The 19,754-nt window shown below is 42.9% G+C and overlaps 1 protein-coding gene across 2 annotated transcripts in view; it reads right to left on the reverse strand.

The window, feature by feature from the left end:
• The window catches only part of ATP9B (ATPase phospholipid transporting 9B), a 451,056-nt gene that overhangs the window by 11,596 nt on the left and 419,706 nt on the right, over positions 1-19,754 (reverse strand). For both annotated transcript variants that reach the window (XM_089682349.1, XM_089682348.1), the window contains exons 24-27: positions 17,552-17,707; positions 5,212-5,276; positions 4,050-4,158; positions 1,574-1,631 (exon numbers count right to left, since the gene is read on the reverse strand). In XM_089682349.1, coding sequence (XP_089538475.1) covers positions 1,574-1,631; positions 4,050-4,158; positions 5,212-5,276; positions 17,552-17,707 — 388 coding nt within the window. The remainder of the gene's footprint in view (positions 1-1,573; positions 1,632-4,049; positions 4,159-5,211; positions 5,277-17,551; positions 17,708-19,754) is intronic.

Here is a 19,754-nt window from a genome sequence, read left to right on the forward strand (position 1 = left end):
TAAAGTAAATTCAGGCTTAAATACATAGATAAAATACATACATATGAACCGTTTCTGTCCATCCCATCCTCAGATTTATTCAGCTCTGCCACACAGCACTGCCCTGTCTAATAAGGCAGGAGACCTGATTTTCTCTGCTACAGTTAAGTACAACTTGTTCTTGTCTGTGATTAGACAGTGAAAGAAGAAGAAGCAGCAGGCTAATGAGCTCATCTGTCTGTTACTCTGCTTCCTCCTTCTATCAGCATACTCCTTGTTAGCACATAAGCATTGCACCACAACTGGCTGCTTGTGCCCACTCCCAGTAAGAGCCCTGCTGTACAGGGTACACTTAAAAGTAAAGCCAGCCATAGACGGAGTGATTTTCTTTTTCTGCAAACAATGGTTGCAGGGAAGAAAATCACTGGATTTCCCCATCAGCACAGTCCGTGTTGATGGGGGAATCCATCCTGCAGGGTTATTGTGTTCTCCCGGCAGAGAGAGGCGGCAGGGGTAGCTGTCCCTGTGGGGAGAATAGCCACTAGTAATAATCAAATGTAAAATATGGCAGGCTGGTTGTACCCAAGTTGATTAATCAATCAACATGGGTATATTCAGCCTGCCCATACAGTATGTGGTTCGAATCTTGGACTGTCCCTGCTGAACTGGCCGAGATTCAAACTATGGGTAGCTTAACTGTAATAATCTTTAATTAATACAGAGATTAATTCATATGCATTGTTTATATCTGTCTTGAGTTCGGTTTTAAAGTGAAATCCAGGCAAACAGCTACACAGAGTTGAAATAAGTATATGTACATTGTTTTACCTGCCAAAATTGTGTTCAGGCACTTTTGCAATTTCTTTAACTCTAGCAGCAGTAACACCCCTATTTTCTACTGCACCCTTCTGTTTTAAATATTGCCCTCCAACCTGCTGATTTGAAATACTAAGGGATACGAAATAATGAGATTTCCCCTTTTATAGCTACCTAAACTTTTTTTCCCTTCAACTTCTAGTAGTTGAAAACACACTGCCTTGACATATTTTGACTGATTTTAGTCATGCAAAGGATTTTGGGAAAAATAATCATATAATGATATATTTGTATATGTACAGTTAATTAATTTCAATGACTATATAACCAGGCTATTCCTGATTTTATAATTCCTTGGAGGTCTATTTTAAACCATAATAACTGTGCAGTAATTTCTGCCACTCTAAATACGCAAACTGGTCTATGCAGCACAAAAAGACATTTTGCGAAGTAATGAAAATATACTTTACAAACCCAGCCCTATTTTCAGCACAAACTTAACAATGTGCAATATGAGAAGAAAAAGTTAATATTTTTACAGGATTAAACTTTAATTAAAAACAGCACTGATTTTAAACAATGTGCATCAATACAAATACCAATCGACCATCATGCACTGCACATTGGCAGGGTGAGTTGCTGGACTATCGATTTACCTGATAAAAAGAAAGCAATATATGACTGTTGATAAAAGTTTAAGCTGGCGGAAGCAAACCTGGAAGGAAAACAATAATGGCAGACAAAAATCCTTTCGTCTGCCTAAATGAGTCTCTCTTACCTTGGTATATGCTGATTAAAACCCAGATGAGGAAGGTTTTAAAAGACAAGGATCTTCCCTGTGAAGAAAGAAAAGGAATGTTAAAGAAACAGGATTGTGAAAATAGTAATGAACAACCATGATCAAAGTACACACACAGTTTCCATTTCTTCTCATGCCATAATTGTAAATAAATGCATAAAACCAAGAAAAATTAATACTGTTTGATCTTTCAGATAACCTACAAAAACATTAAAATAGTTTAGGTCAATTTTTTTTCATTTTAGGTTACAAGTGTTTTAAGCGTATGCTTTATACATTCTTTATTTTTTTTAATAAACTCCACGTTTTCATATGAACTCCGAATACAGGCTGCACCCACGGCATTGGTATTGCAAGGCTTTTTAGGTTTTCTAAAGAGGTCTGGAAACAAAATGCTGCAAAGCACACATAAAAAGACACCTAGAACAGCTGGCTAAGAATAGTAAATATGACACATTCATATGCTGAATGCATCTAAATATAGCATCTTTGTTTTTAGTTCAAATATCTCTTTATTCATGTTTTTCAGAATATAAAGATCAAACAAGCAGAAAAAATAAGAGAAAGTCATCAGTATAGTCAACTAACATCTTATTCTATATTCTAATCAAATTCCAATTCGAATGACCCAGAAAGAGAAAACTTATGGATAGAGAACTCGGTGTTGATACTTTCCAAAGAAAAAATGAGTACCCAAGCCAGTTTAAGTTACCAAAGTTCAGAAAACATTCACAGAGACAGATAAATGACTCCACCACATATGGAACAATCTGGTCATGTGGGTCTTCCTATGTGAAGTAAGGTATTAGCTCACAGGTGCTTTCAGAGTCTTGGTGAGACTGCCAACATGTTCACATAGTGTAGGTTTTTCAGGGTTTCCATTGTCACAATATTATTTAGAACTTGGGCCCATTAAAAAATTTGTGGTAGGGTAATGAATTTCCAGTAGTGAGAGCTAGCTACCCGTGGCACCATGAGGCAATCTTAGAAATGGGGCCTGGGAACATTGAAAGAGAAGTTACTTTCGGGCAGGCCGCGATATTGATAATAGACATTTTGTTGTATGTGGTTAATATATTATGGAAGGATAGATACGATTAAGTTCTACAGGGGTCCTGTACCACAGGGAGATGATCTTCTAGGTTTTTTTTCCTATAAAATAGGAAGACAATGACACTTGTGTGAAAGATAAAACTTTTTTTCAATTATTAGCAGAAAACAATTTATTCTGGTATTGTTCCCATCTCAAAACATATAAGGACCCGTCCCTGGAAGTTCTGCCTCTTAACACGCAGTATAATTGAGAAACTGTATGAAACTGTACTATTTGGGGAAGTATTGAAAGTACATTTTTATTCTGTTGTAAAAAAAATGTAATGTGAATTAAATGTGAGCCAGTAAGGGAAGCATAAAGTGAGTAGCAAATGAGCAAGTGTTCACTGTACCTTTCATAAAACTGACCAATCAGCTATGAAAAAGTGATCAGCTCTCACAGCCATTGTCTGCAAATGCTGATCTTTGTGGGAGTTAAGGACAAGGTCCCGAAATGGAACACGTTCACAAGGGACTTCCTGTATTAACATAATTTCTTTTAACAGTATCCTTAGATGAAATATAAGTTATCAGTCTTCCAGCAAGATTGATGTACTATATCTGGCAAGCTTGCTGTGGTGACAATACCATACCATGGATTACTTATGTTAACCCTATAAAGATCTCGGTACAGATTATTGTAGTGAGCTGTGAAAACACTACAAATGTAATGGGATCATCAGTGGGTAGCAAATGAGCAAGTGAGGGGCCATAAGCCTGAAGTGAAGTATTTGGGGCTAGTCACTTCTGGAGATGCCTCCCACTGTATGGGATTTTACCTCAGGGCCAAAGGTGGGATTATCACATATAGGTGTTAGCGGCCAGGGCTTGTCCCAAAGCAATAGAAAAAAATGCGCTAGTCTTTGTTTTTAACAAATGAGAAAACTATGATGGGAAGTCTGTAAAAAGGATTTTGTTTTTTAAAAATATACCTGTACGAATGAGTTTAAATGGCATGCAATAACTTAACAAGCACATGCCACAATTTAATCTCACAATACAAAGTTCCCATCCACTTATTATGTTCAGCATACCTTCATCCATAAAACTGACCAATCAGCCATGAAAAAGTGTTCTAAAGTTAGAGGTGGCTAAGCATAATGTACTTACTGTTCTACTGTACTTATCTTCCTGTTTTGATACAACCAAATAAAAATCACAACAGGCCCATTTAATCTGCTCACATTCCACATTGATAGGATGGTCTCAAAACAAAATTATATGCAATAATAAAATAGTATGTAGCATTATGTTTTCAAAAAGCCTGTCCTGTGCCTGCATAACCTTGTGGAAAAAAACCTAAAGTAAACTATTTCTTTACTATGGCATTTCCCTTGTATGTTTTATGGACCTTGTGGGTTACCTTTGTGAGGTCTTTATATAGCTCTGGGTAGAGAAGGGCAGTTTCTGGTTTCACGTCTTGATCCAGCACCAAGGAAAACACAGGAAACATTGTGTAGATTGTTGCATATCTTGGGAAAAAAATTAAATTATATCAAAATACTTGTATCTACAGTTAGTCCCCTACATACGAATGATCAACTTGCAAATTTTCAAAGATGTGTTCACATATCACACAGTTTTTTTTTCGTTCAACCCAGCAATTTTTTTTTCGTTCAACAGATCGCCGTACCAACACAAGCAATGTTGGTGTGGCAATCTACCCCACTGTGCCTTTGTGTTCTGACAGGGAGATTACCCCCGCCAGAACACACTGATCAGCTTTCACAGCCATTGTCTGCAAGTGCTGATCTTTGTGGGAGTTAAGAACAAGTTGGACTTACAAACAAGTTCCCGAAACTGAACCCGTTCACAAGTAAGGGACTTCCTGTATTAACATAATTTCTTTTAACAGTGTCCTTAGTTGAAAAATAAGTTATCAGTCTTCCAGCAAAATTGATGTACTTTATCTGGCAAGCTCATTGTGGTGACAATACCATACCATGGATTACTTAGGTTAACCCTATAAAGATCTTGGTACAGATTACTGTAGTGAGCTTTGAAAACACTACAAATGTCACAGTGCAACTTGTATGAAAGCGGAGCCCTGCTGTGGAGGCAGCAAGGAGAACCACAAGGGGTAGGTTGCAATTTATGAATTACCGCATTTCTCCAACATTCTTGATGAGATACAATTACTGCACAAACATGTATGGCAAATGATTATTTCATGGCTCTTCCATCAGTACTTCACATGCCTGTTACTTCGCTGCTTCATCATTACTGTCAATGAGAAAACCACCATGTACCTGGTGTAGATACACAGCTGAATAGCAGCCAGTCAGCCCCTGCAGTGTCAATTACTTTCATTTGCCTGAAAATATCTGTTGTTTTTTTAAAGGACATTTTTTTTTGCTCCCTCGCCATGTTAACTATTAGTGCATGAATAATATGGGAAAAACTAATTATAACATTTTCCTTTAGACATAATTAAAAGGCAACCAACTGATCTTGGCCCTGATGTAATCAAACAAAAATAGTTTTGTTACTACGTTGTCACCAACTAAATACTAGTTTTTACTTACCCTACCATTAGGAATCCCTGGTACAAAGGAACAGATGCGAAATAGAATACTGAGGAAAACACAGCCTTAAAAGGAATCAAGAGATGAAAAATGAATACATTTTAGCATTTTTAGAGCTAGGTCACTGATCTTCAAATAAACAATATTTTAAGTAATATTTCATTTTGTATTGTAATAAATACATAATACAGTTAAAACGTACTAGGTTAAACAATGCACAAGTGTGGCCTAACATTGGAAGCCTTTTTATTTTTGTATGTAGAGGATTATATTTCATTTTTCAAGACTGATCATAAAAAACAGAGACAATGCAGCATCTACATAGTGATGGCAATTTGAAAATTACTACAAGATTAAAGTATAGCTCTAGGCTCCAAGTTATTTTTTACATTTTGGAGGGAATAAGGAAGAGTTAGATCTGCTGTTAGGGTTTTATTGCGGTCTGTGGCCGCACTAGGGTGATTTCCCCTCACTTCCTGTCCCAGGGAAAATGATGTCAGAAGCTGAATAAAAAGCAAATGGAGATTCCAAGCTTTCTCATATTTTACTATACATGTTTTATTGCTGTTGTACTGGAAAGGTTTGCCTGTATTTCCTATCCTGGTGACAACTTCGCCTTCAGAACAGGAAACAAGGGAAATCTTCCCAGTAAGTACATGGACATCAATAAAAACTGGGACAAATTAACCAGTGGTACACTGCATTTTCTCAGATTGTTGTACACCGTTTCCACTGTATATTTTTCCTGAACACGAAAGTTTCAAGTAATAGGCACTAATTACATAATATTTCTCTATATGTCCTGGTTTATGACCTAGAATAATTACGGGTCCTATGTGTGTCTGTACTATATGTATATATACATATATATATATACAGTTGTGTTCAAAATAATAGCAGTCAGACATCACTAACCTGATCAATCACTGTTTTTGGTAGAAATTATATTTCTACATGGCAAATAATTTACTAGCAGGTGTAGTAGAGTAATAGAAATCCAATAGACCCAACAGTCATGACATGCATGCTGCTGATTCTGTGTAATTGAATCACCAATTGAAATGGGCATGTTCAAAATAATAGCAGTGTGGAGTTCTATTAGTGAGGTCATTCATTCTTTGAAAAACAGGTGGCAATTATTGCCCTTATTTAAGGAAGGAAGGCAGCAAATGTTGTACATGCTGGTTACAGTGCATTTCTCTCTGAAATTCTGAGGAAAATGGGTTGTTCCAGACATTGTTCAGAAGAACAGCGTACCTTGATTAAAAAGTTGATTGGAGAGGGGAAAACATATAAAGAAGTGCAGAAAATGATAGGCTGCTCAGCTAAAATGATCGCAAATGCTTTAAAATGGCTACCAAAACCTGAAAGACGTCTAAGAAAGCGAAGAACTACCATTCGAATGGATAGAAGAATAGCCAAAATGGCAAGGACTCAGCCAACAATCAGCTCCAGGAAGATCAAAGAAGGTCTAAAGTTACCTGTGAGTACTGTTACAATTAGAAGACGCCTATGGTAAGCCAAGCTATCTGCAAGAAGCCCCCGCAAAGCCCCACTGTTGAAAAAAAGACGTGCTGAAGACGTTACAATTTGCCAAAGAGCACATTGACTGTCCTAAAGAGAAATGGCGCAACATTTTGTGGACTGATGAAAGTAAGATTGTTCTTTTTGGGTCTAGTAGCCGGAGACAGTTTGTCAGACGACCCCCAAACACTGAATTCAAGCCACAGTACACTGTGAAGACAGTGAAGCATGGTTGCTAGAGATGAGCGAATTATTCAAAAATTCGATTCGGCGAATTCGCGGAATAAATTTGATTCGAGTCGAATATATTCGCTGTGAATTTAACTTATAAAAAGGGTGTTTCTAGGCTTCAGAGAGCCTTTATATTAGTGCAGAACACTGTACCTTTAATTTAAATGCCCTTGGAGTCTGCTGGGGAAGAGAAATAATACTGTCAGTCAGTATGACATGCAGATGAGTGCCGTCGATCTTAGAATCACCGCACACTTCTCTCATTTGGGCAGTCACGGGGCCAAAACCAGAGTGTGGAGCCACAGTGTGGCGGTGGAGGCAGCAGCAATGGGAGGCCATACAGCACCCTATGAAAAAATGGAACCCACCAGCAGTGTGAGGAGACCTGAAAGTGGCACATGGCAGAGTGTGGCGATGGAGACAGCAGCAATGGGAGGCCGTACAGGGACCCATGACACACTCTGGACCTGGCAGCAGCATGAGGAGGCGGTACAGGGGCCCATGACAGATTACGGGCCTGGCAGCAGCATGAGGAGTCGGTACGGGGGCCCATGGCAGATTTTGGGCCTGGCAGCAGCAATGGGAGGCCATACAGCACCCTATGACAAAATGGAACCCACCAGCAGTGTGAGGAGACCTGAAAGTGGCACATGGCAGAGTGTGGCGATGGAGACAGCAGCAATGGGAGGCCGTACAGGGACCCATGACACACTCTGGACCTGGCAGCAGCATGAGGAGGCGGTACAGGGGCCCATGACAGATTACGGGCCTGGCAGCAGCATGAGGAGTCGGTACGGGGGCCCATGGCAGATTACGGGCCTGGCAGCAGCAATGGGAGGCCCGTAATCTGCCAGCACCCTATGACAAAATGGAACCCACCAGCAGTGTGAGGAGACCTGAAAGTGGCACATGGCAGAGTGTGGCGATGGAGACAGCAGCAATGGGAGGCCGTACAGGGACCCATGAGACACTCTGGACCTGGCAGCAGCAAGAGGAGGCGGTACAGGGGCCCATGGCAGAGTGGCGAAGCGTAAGCAGCTTAAATTGAAGGCCATACAGAGGCCTATGTTAAAAATAATAACATGTTTGGGGCATGATTCATGGCGGATTTAGTCAGTTGTGTCAGGAACTGGTGGTTTGAAATCCAGACTAATCCACGCCTGATTCATTTTCACAAACGTGAGTCTCTCCACACTTTGGGTGGACAGTCGTGTCCTCCGCGGAGTTACAATACCTCCTGCCGCACTAAACACGCGCTCCGATGCCACGCTACTGGCCGGGCATGACAGCCTTTCAAGGGCAAATTCAGCTAGTTGGGGCCAAAGGTCAAGTTTCGTTGCCCAGTAGTCAAGGGGATTGTCTACCTCGGTTGGCAGGGTGCTGTCCAAGTAGGCCCAAGCCTGTTGTTTGAGGTCCTGCTCCAGGTCCACCTGATGCTGCTGCTGCTGCGGCTGGTTAGTAGTTTCCTCACTGCGCTGGTGAAGAAAGCTACTCATCATCGACTGCAGACTGAGGCAGCCGCTGCTGGTGGAGCTGCCACTGCTCCTACCACCCCACCCCTCCCCTGCTGCCATGGCAGCGGAACGCGAGCGCACAGGGCCCACAGTGTCTGAGGATGGACGTTGGCGCAGAAAGGCAGAGACCAACTGACTACATAGGTGGTTTTTATAGTACGTTATTTTGGCCTCCCTCTCAGCAGGTGTGAAAAAGGCCACCATTTTTGAACGGTAGCGAGGGTCCAACAAGGTGGACAGCCAAAAGTCATCCCTCTGTCTGATGGTTATTATTCGGCTGTCGCTACGCAAGCAACCGAGCATGCTATGGGCCATTTGTGCCAAGGAATGCGAGGGACTCCCTGCCTCCATCTCCACAGCATACTGCCACGGTGCGTCTGGGTCCTCTGTCTCCTCCTCCTCCTCTACCAGATGCTCCTGCTCCTCCACTCCTGTCCGCTGAGTGGAAAAACCACCCATTTCACTCAATAATTCCTGAGCACCAATGTCCTCCTCTACCTCCTCCTCTTCTTCCTGTCCTGCCCCCACAGGGGTCATGTGGCGTTGAGATCTGTGCGCCACGTCTACCGCACCCTGACCAGCCATTGTTAACAGCATTTGTTCCAGGACGTGCAACAGAGGAATGACGTCGTTCATCCCATAGTCCTGCCGACTCACGAATAGCGTGGCCTCCTCAAAGGGCCTGAGCAAGCGGCAGGTGTCACGCATGAGCTGCCAATGGCTGACATCTAAGTTACACAGGGGAGTACCTTTATCCGCTTGTAACATCAGGAAATCGGTGATGGCCTTTCGAAGTTCGTAAAGGCGGTCTAACATATGTAGGGTTGAATTCCACCTTGTTGCAACGTCACAGCATGAGGAGTCGGTACGGGGGCCCATGGCAGATTACGGGCCTGGCAGCAGCAATGGGAGGCCCGTAATCTGCCAGCACCCTATGACAAAATGGAACCCACCAGCAGTGTGAGGAGACCTGAAAGTGGCACATGGCAGAGTGTGGCGATGGAGACAGCAGCAATGGGAGGCCGTACAGGGACCCATGACACACTCTGGACCTGGCAGCAGCATGAGGAGGCGGTACAGGGGCCCATGACAGATTACGGGCCTGGCAGCAGCATGAGGAGATCGGTACGGGGGCCCATGGCAGATTACGGGCCTGGCAGCAGCAATGGGAGGCCGTACAGGGACCCATGACACACTCTGGACCTGGCAGCAGCATGAGGAGGCGGTACAGGGGCCCATGACAGATTACGGGCCTGGCAGCAGCATGAGGAGTCGGTACGGGGGCCCATGGCAGATTACGGGCCTGGCAGCAGCAATGGGAGGCCATACAGGGACCCATGACACACTCTGGACCTGGCAGCAGCATGAGGAGGCGGTACAGGGGCCCATGACAGAGTACGGGCCTGGCAGCAGCATGAGGAGTCGGTACGGGGGCCCATGGCAGATTACGGGCCTGGCAGCAGCAATGGGAGGCCCGTAATCTGCCAGCACCCTATGACAAAATGGAACCCACCAGCAGTGTGAGGAGACCTGAAAGTGGCACATGGCAGAGTGTGGCGATGGAGACAGCAGCAATGGGAGGCCGTACAGGGACCCATGACACACTCTGGACCTGGCAGCAGCATGAGGAGGCGGTACAGGGGCCCATGCAAGATTACGGGCCTGGCAGCAGCATGAGGAGTCGGTACGGGGGCCCATGGCAGATTACGGGCCTGGCAGCAGCAATGGGAGGCCCGTAATCTGCCAGCACCCTATGACAAAATGGAACCCACCAGCAGTGTGAGGAGACCTGAAAGTGGCACATGGCAGAGTGTGGCGATGGAGACAGCAGCAATGGGAGGCCGTACAGGGACCCATGACACACTCTGGACCTGGCAGCAGCATGAGGAGGCGGTACAGGGGCCCATGACAGATTACGGGCCTGGCAGCAGCATGAGGAGTCGGTACGGGGGCCCATGGCAGATTACGGGCCTGGCAGCAGCAATGGGAGGCCGTACAGGGACCCATGACACATTCTGGACCTGGCAGCAGCATGAGGAGGCGGTACAGGGGCCCATGACAGATTACGGGCCTGGCAGCAGCATGAGGAGTCGGTACAGGGGCCCATGGCAGATTACGGGCCTGGCAGCAGCAATGGGAGGCCCGTAATCTGCCAGCACCCTATGACAAAATGGAACCCACCAGCAGTGTGAGGAGACCTGAAAGTGGCACATGGCAGAGTGTGGCGATGGAGACAGCAGCAATGGGAGGCCGTACAGGGACCCATGACACACTCTGGACCTGGCAGCAGCATGAGGAGGCGGTACAGGGGCCCATGACAGATTACGGGCCTGGCAGCAGCATGAGGAGTCGGTACGGGGGCCCATGGCAGATTACGGGCCTGGCAGATGACGACGAGGCTGCCAAGTGCGATCAGCCTCATCATCATCAATTAGGGTCTCCGCCTCACTACTAGCCCCCTCGGCTGCGTGTGGGTCAGGAGACAGACCTGTCTCTAGACCGGCTACCGAGCCACTCTCCTCGCCACTACTTCTTCGCCTGGCTGCTGAAGAGGCGGATGTCTCCCCCCGTTCCTGACCGCCCTCTGTTAGCTCTTCCTCACTGTACAGTGGGGCTGAGCCCACAGCATGCGATACTTCGCTTGGTGAGGGAACACCAAAGGACAGGGGCAGGTAGAGGACACGTGATTTCAGTGGGCTTGCTCCCGGGCCATGCCAACTAACGGTTGTGTCTGACGTACCCACCGACCGTTGGCTGTAGGTGTCAGAGGTGACCTGGGAAGAGGAAGACGACCGAGCCAACCAATCGATGACGGCAGGGTTGTCGGTGGAGACACGACCGCTGGATGACACCGGGAGCACTGGCCTCTGGCTGCGACTAGTGCTGCCTCGACCCCTTCCTCTGCTGCCACGTCTGCTCGCTCCTGAAACATTGCCTCCTCTGCCACTCCTCTGCGTGTTGTCTGACATACTCTTTAATTCAACGATTCTGTGTCCCTGAGTAACAATTCTGTGTCCCTGAGTAACAATTCTGTGTCCCTGAGTAACAATTCTGTGTCTGTCCCTGAGTAACAATTCTGTGTCCCTGAGTAACGATTCTGTGTCCCTCAGTAACGATTCTGTGTCCCTCAGTAACGATTCTGTGTCCCTCAGTAACGATTCTGTGTCCCTGAGTAACAATTCTGTGTCCCTGAGTAACAATTCTGTGTCCCTCAGTAACGATTCTGTGTCCCTCAGTAACGATTCTGTGTCCCTGAGTAACGATTCTGTGTCCCTGAGTAACGATTCTGTGTCCCTGAGTAACAATTCTGTGTCCCTGTGTCCCTGAGTAACGATTCTGTGTCCCTGAGTAACAATTCTGTGTCCCTGAGTAACAATTCTGTGTCCCTCAGTAACAATTCTGTGTCCCTCAGTAACGATTCTGTGTCCCTGAGTAACAATTCTGTGTCCCTGAGTAACAATTCTGTGTCCCTGAGTAACAATTCTGTGTCCCTGAGTAACGATTCTGTGTCCTTGAGTAACGATTCTGTGTCCCTGAGTAACGATTCTGTGTCCCTGAGTAACGATTCTGTGTCCCTCAGTAACGATTCTGTGTCCCTGAGTAACAATTCTGTGTCCCTGAGTAACAATTCTGTGTCCCTGAGTAACGATTCTGTGTCCCTGAGTAACAATTCTGTGTCCCTGAGTAACAATTCTGTGTCCCTGAGTAACGATTCTGTGTCCCTCAGTAACGATTCTGTGTCCCTGAGTAACAATTCTGTGTCCCTGAGTAACAATTCTGTGTCCCTGAGTAACAATTCTGTGTCCCTGTGTCCCTGAGTAACAATTCTGTGTCCATGAGTAACAATTCTGTGTCCCTGAGTAACAATTCTGTGTCCCTGAGTAACAATTCTGTGTCCCTCAGTAACAATTCTGTGTCCCTCAGTAACAATTCTGTGTCCCTGAGTAACAATTCTGTGTCTGTCCCTGAGTAACAATTCTGTGTCCCTGAGTAACAATTCTGTGTCCCTGAGTAACGATTCTGTGTCCCTCAGTAACAATTCTGTGTCCCTGAGTAACAATTCTGTGTCTGTCCCTGAGTAACGAATCTGTGTCCCTGAGTAACAATTCTGTGTCCCTGAGTAACAATTCTGTGTCCCTGAGTAACGATTCTGTGTCCCTAAGTAACGATTTTGTGTCCCTAAGTAACGATTCTGTGGCCCTAAAGTCTCTCTGGCCCTAACTCTGTCCCTAATACAGACAGGTCTGTCTCTCTTGAATGACCGGAGGCTAATGGAGAATTGTAAGATGGCCGCAATTTATAGCTCCACCATTACACAGTACTGGCTGGCTGGCTGCTGATTGATTAATGCGATCACATGTCATGAATGAATGCATTACGGGTCAGCGCGCCTTGTCTGCGCGCCTTCCCAGAGATCCCCGCTCCGTCGCCACCATTTTTGGGAAAATTCGATTTGTGCATCCGAAGTTTGCTAATTTTCGGATTCGGCGCGAATCGAATTTTTCCTGATCTTCGAAACGAATTCCACTTCGCCATGTTCGATTCGCTCATCTCTAATGGTTGCGCAAGCATCATGATATGGGGATGTTTCTCATACTACGGTGTTGAACCTATTTATCGCATACCAGGGATCATGAATCAGTTTGAATACATCAGAATACTTGAAGAGGTCATGCTGCCTTATGCTGAAGAGGAAATGCCCTTGAAATGGGTGTTCCAACAAGACAACGACCCCAAACACACCAGTAAACGTGCAACATCTTGGTTCCAGACCAACAAGATTGACGTTATGGAGTGGCCAGCCCAATCCCCGGATCTTAATCCAATAGAAAACATGTGGGGTGACATAAAAAATGCAGTTTCTGAGGCAAAACCAAGAAATAGAGAAGAACTGTGGAATGTAGTCCAATCATCCTGGGCTGGAATACCTGTTCACAGGTGCCAGAAGTTGGTTGACTCCATGCAACACAGATTTACAGCAGTTCTCAGAAACAGTGCTTATACAACTAAATATTAATTAAGTGATTCAAAGGACAGCAAAATCTTCAAACATTTTTCAGTTTATATAGTGAATGTTTGAGTTTGTAAAGAAGAATACAAACACTGCTATTTTTTTGAACAGTCTAATCACTTTTTTTTCCAATTAGTTTAGAAGAACAACACAAATTTGATATATTTTTCTTCATGTTTTGATTTGGAATAGACTGTGTAGTGTTCCCAATGCATTTGTGTGTATGGAAATTAAAGCTATTAGAAGGATTTTGAGCTTTATTCACTTTTTTCAACACACTGCTATTATTTTGAACACAACTGTATATATATATATATATATATATATATATATATATACACACAGGTGAAACTCGGAAAAATTAGACTATCGTGCAAAAGTTCATTTATTTCAGTAATGCAACTTAAAAGGTGAAACTAATATATGAGATGGACTCATTACATGCAAAGCAAGATAGTTCAAGCCGTGATTTGTCATAATTGTGATGATTATGGTTTACAGCTCACGAAAACCCCAAATCCACAATCTCAGAAAACTAGAATATTATATGCAATCAATAAAACAAGGATTGTACATAGAACAATATCGGACCTCTGAAAAGTATAAGCATGCATATGTGCTCAGTACTTGGTTTGGGCCCCTTTTGCAGCAACTACTGCCTCAATGCGGCGTGGCATGGAAGCTATCAGATTGTGGCACTGCTGAGGTGTTATGGAAGACCAGGATGCTTCAATAGCGGCTTTCAGCTCTTCTGCATTGTTTGGTCTCATGTCTCTCATCTTTCTCTTGGCAATGCCCCATAGATTCTCTATGGGGTTCAGGTCAGCCGAGCTTGCTGGCCAATCAAGCACAGTAATCCCACGGTCATTGAACCAGGTTTTGGTGCTTTTGGCAGTGTGGGCAGGTGCCAAGTCCTGCTGGAAAATGAAGTCAGCATCCCCATAAAGCTCGTTTGCGGAAGCATGAAGTGCTCCAAAATCTCCTGGTAGACGGCTGCGTTGACCCTGGACTTAATGAAGCACAGTGGACCAACACCAGCAGATGACATGGCTCCCCAAATCAACACAGACTGTGGAAAATTCACACTGGACTTCAAGCATCTTGCAGTGTGTGCCTCTCCATTCTTCCTCCATACTCTGGGTCCTTGGTTTCCAAATGAGATGCAAAAGTTACTCTCATCAGAAAAGAGGACTTTGGACCACTGAACAACAGACCAGGTCTGTTTTTCTTTAGCCCAGGTAAGATGCTTCTGACATTGTTGCTGTTTAGGATTGGCTTGACAAGAGGAATACAACATTTGAAGCCCATGTCCAGGATCCGTCTGTGTGTGGTGGCTCTTGATGCACTGACTCCAGCCTCAGCCCACTCCTTGTGAAAGTCCCCAACACTTTTGAATGACCTTTTCTTGACAATCCTCTCCAGGCTGCGGTCATCCCTGCTACTTGTGCACCTTTTTCTTCCACACAACTTTCTATTAATGTGCTTTGATACAGCACTTTGGGAACATTCAACTTCTTTTGCAATTACCTTTTTGTGGCTCTCCCTCCTTATGGAGGGTGTAAGTGATGGTTTTCTGCACAACTGTCAGGTCAGCAGTCTTTCCCATGATTGTGATTCCTACTGAACCAGACTGAGAGACCATTTAAAGGCTCAGGAACCCTTTGCAGGTGTTATGGCTTAATTAGCTGATTAGAGTGGGACACTTTGAGCTGAGAATATTGCACCTTTTCACAATATTCACATTTTCTGAGATTGTGGATTTGGGGTTTTCATGAGCTGTAAGCCATAATCATCACAATTATGACAAATCACGGCTTGAACTATCTTGCTTTGCATATAATGAGTCTATCTCATATATTAGTTTCACCTTTTAAGTTGCATTACTGAAATAAATGAACTTTTCCACAATATTCTAATTTTTCTAGTTTCACCTGTATATACACACACACATATATACAGTTAGGTCCATATATATTTGGACACAAACATAAATTTAGTTTTTTTCAGGTATTTACCAAAACATATTCAAGCTATAGTTATATAATGGATATAGGCTGAAAGTGCACACTCTCAGGTTTAATTTGAGGGTATGTACATCCAAACTGGAGAAATTTTCAAAACAGAATAATTTAGGAAAACGTGGAACAGTTAGTTAAACTTTAAAACATCTAAAAGATATCCAGAGTTGGTCGGAGTCTAGGCGGAAATCTAGAGAGGGCTCAACGGATTACCCAAAAGAGAGAGTGGAGGTGTGAGAGAAGAGATATGGATATAGATAGACAACTATTAGAGAAATTGGTTTATAGGACGTGGACTGGGGTAAATGGAGGGTGGGAGGAAGGGTGGGGCTAGGGGGTAAGGCGAGGTAAAATAGAATTTTAAGTACATGTGAAGTGTTTATGGACAAGGTTGTTCCTTTCTTTGTTTTGTACTGGAAAATTTAATACATTTAAAAACAAAATAAAAAAAATAAAAAAAAAGAATGTAACAAGCTGTTGATTTGTCCACTCCTAATGTTGCTGCTATCTCTCTCATGGATTTTCTTCATTTTTGAAGCCTTACAACGGCTTGTTTGACTTGCATGGACAGCTCCTTTGAACGCATGATGTTGGTTCACAGCAATAGATTCCAAATGCAAATATCACACTTAGAATCAACTCCAGACCTTTTACCTGCTTAATCGATGAAGAAATAATGGAGTAGCCCACACCTGGCCATGAAAGAGATTTTGATTCAATTGTCCAATTACTTTTGGTCCCTTGAAAAAGGGGGGATGGCTGCTCTTAAGAGCTGTAATTCCTAAACCCTTCCTCCAATTTGGATGTACATACCCTCAAATTAACCTGGTCTCATCACTCCAGCTTACAGTGTGCCAGAAGCGCTGAGGAATGTCAAGCTATTCTCGGGCATATTGTAATCTGGCTTTTTTGTGGTACTGACATTTCTTTCTGGTACCCCGACCATGCAGCTAATTTTTGTTCAAGTATCATCATATTGTGCTCCGTGAAAACAACCATGCTGTCTTTTTCCAGAGCTGCATTTATATCTCCTGAGGTTACCTGTGGGTTTAAGTTTGTATCCCGAATACTTCTCCTGGCAGTTGTGGCTGCAATCGTTCTATGTATACCTAACCTTGGCTTGGTATCAAGATATGAATTTTCCACTTAATAGGTGATCAAACAGTACTGACTGGCATATTCAAGGCTTTGGGTATTTTTTTCATATCCTTTTCCATCTTTATAAAGTTCCATTACGTTGATATGCAGGTCTCTTGACAGCTCTTTTCTGCTCCCCATGGCTCAGTATCTAGCCTGCTCTGTGCATTCACATGAGAGCTAACAAATTCTTTGACTAGTTATACACAGACACTAATTGCAATTTAAAAAGTCACAGATGTGGGGTCCAGCGTCATCATCACCCGGGCTAGTTCTTCACTAGCCTCTGGGTTCCCGATGCTTGCATTGCAAGTAACAGAAACCGGAAGTGAAGCTCTGTGGAAACTTTTCTTTATGTCCCATGTGGCCAAATGTCTATCCTGAAATACTGAATTTTAGCACAGGTACAGTATAAATTTGTGTTTTTCACTTTTCCAGCTTGTGTACAGCTGTTGCTGCCTTTGTGGTATTCATCAGTGTAGGAATGTGGCTTGAGAAGAATTCAAGTGGGATCAAAAGCCAGCTTATCATGAAATCGGCAAAAGGAACCAAAAGATTTTGATCAGAACTGCTGAAATGCACATTATGCCTTCATAAAACAAAGGAATTAATTTGACCCACCACATCTGACCCAGGTGGATAAATTTAAAATGAAATTATAAAGAAAAAACAAAGCAGTTGTATATTGGCTTGTTCAGAATGGGCACTACTGTACTCGAAGTTTGAGACAGTCAAGAGGAAGCCACTGCTGTTAACAATTAGTTAAAAGCTTGCTGTAACCAATATAGACTCTGAGCTAAAGCAGTTTAGTGACTAATTGTGTGGCATGAGTCAACACAGACATCCTATACTATAAAAGATATAGTTAGCATTTTTTATGATTTGAATGGCACTTATGGTATTACCTGCATAGTGGAAATAATAAGGCCCCTGTGAATAACAAACTGTCCCAGTGCTGCTGATCTTTTATAACTGTTTCGACCGTGTACCATCAGAAGTCGGCCAATGTGCTTAAACTGCGTGATGGAAAAGTCAGCTGCAAGGGAAGCCTGTTTTCCCTCCTGCAATAAAATGATGAATAGAACTGATTACAAGCAAAATATTCAAATTGCACACAAACATGAACCCAATTGTAGGCCTAAAAACCTCTTACCTGTCCAGAAACTACCGTGACATAAAACAAAACAAAATTAGGAACCACCATTACTAGGCTACATCAAAGAGTTACCATATAAAATAACAATAATATTAATGTCAAATATTAAGCAAAAAAAGTACACTAGCCATGCTCCTGTCTTAAGACCATTTATTGTACAAAAAAAATAAAAAAGGCGATATTCTCTACTATGTACACTGTGTTGGCACATCTTAACAAATGCACAGTAATTGGGTTTATCTATACATCTATATATTCATCATCACCGGGGCTATCTGTTGTAATGTGTAACTGGACAGTATCTGATCTCTGATGAAGCTGGGTTTGACCAGCGAAATCAGTTGCATACGCGTTTTGACACCTACCACGTACTCCCTGAGAAGGATCTCTACTCCCAAGTCCCCCGTTCATTTAAGACAGTAATATTGACTGTCTAGGAAAGTTGGACTGAGAGTACTTTCAAAACTGTACACAGCAAAACTCTCCTTATAGTGGGAAGTTTGGTGGGTAGTATTTTTATGGGGGCTTGTTTATTTATTATCTGATGATGGGGACATGGCTAGTGCTGTGTTGTCATTTGATAATCAACATTTATAATACTTTTATTTTAAATGTTAACTTTCCTTTGTAGTCTAGTAATGGTGTTTCCTTTTTTTTTTTTTAAATAGAACCCAATTTAACAACTTGCCTACCAGGCCAATTCTGACATTTCTATCATACATGTAACAAAACTGCATTTTTTGCTAGAAAATGACTTAGAACTCCCAAACCAATGCTTATACATGGTGGTTTTCAGTTCTTTTTAGGCTTTTTTCCTTTATTTACCTGGTGATCTGCCCATTAACACACTTCCCGTCTTGGGGTGGCTTCACTCTAAGGAGGAGCAATGCAGCCACACTTGTAGCACTGCCATCTTTCTGAAAAGGGTTGATGTACTAGCAGATTTACATAGACTTAACTAACAAATTAAAGTGTCTGTAAACACTTACATATACCCAGTGAAGTGACTGGCCTCAGGTGATACACAGAGATGAAACAAATCCTCCTACAAAAGTTGCACCTGTCTATCTACAGTCTTCTTTTCTCTACAGCTGTTCAAAATGCTGAATTTATAAACTTTGTCTGAGATTTCAGAAAACAGAGGCAGAGAGCAGAAATTACACTCTGCAGAGCTCAGTGTGAAAAGCTCTGAGAGCTGTTTGGAGGGAGGAGACACCCCCTCCACACAACTCACAGGAAGAGAGCTGAGGCTGTCAATATGCTTGAGGACCCTCCCCATCACCATTTTTCTCTTGGTGTCAAGAAAACGTGTCAGAAGTGGTTCATTCTGATAGCAGAGGAATTAAGCAGCAGATAGAAATGACACTTACTACCCTGGATAGAGACAAGTACACACTATAGAGGGATATGTTTTGTTCACATTTCATGTCTCACGATTACAACCACTTTAAGGTTGAACTCCTGCTAATCCTTTTTAAGCATCTACAACAAGGATAAAAGTTTTACATAAAATGACCACTGTGAGCAATGATCAGTTTTTAATAGCTCGTCTCAATCCTCTAACTGCCACTTTTGCTGGACAGCTTGATCTGTTAAAGGAAGTTGTAAAATAAAACTACTGACCAGATGAACAGGTGAAAATAAAGGAAAAAAATAATGCAGTCACCATATTTAAGAATTGACAAGATGCAATATACTTTTTTTTATTTAGGGTTTATTCTGCTTTTAGACTGATGATGTAATTCACCAAGTCTAAACTATTTCAAGTCATATACATGTTTAAAAAAAAAAAGCATCAATTCTGTATAAGTCAAGCTGGGCTTACAACCCCGCTCAATATTTTACATTCCAGTAGATGGAGCTCTAGTCTCGTATTAACAGTATTAGCAAGATTATTTTTCAGCTGTGCTGTAAGTATACAGTACCTTGAAAAAGTATTCATACCCTTGAAA

Source organism: Staurois parvus, unplaced genomic scaffold (genome assembly GCF_062004578.1).
Source record: "Staurois parvus isolate SC_StPar_1 unplaced genomic scaffold, SC_StPar_1.0 ptg000287l, whole genome shotgun sequence".
NCBI classification, from domain to species: domain Eukaryota; kingdom Metazoa; phylum Chordata; class Amphibia; order Anura; family Ranidae; genus Staurois; species Staurois parvus.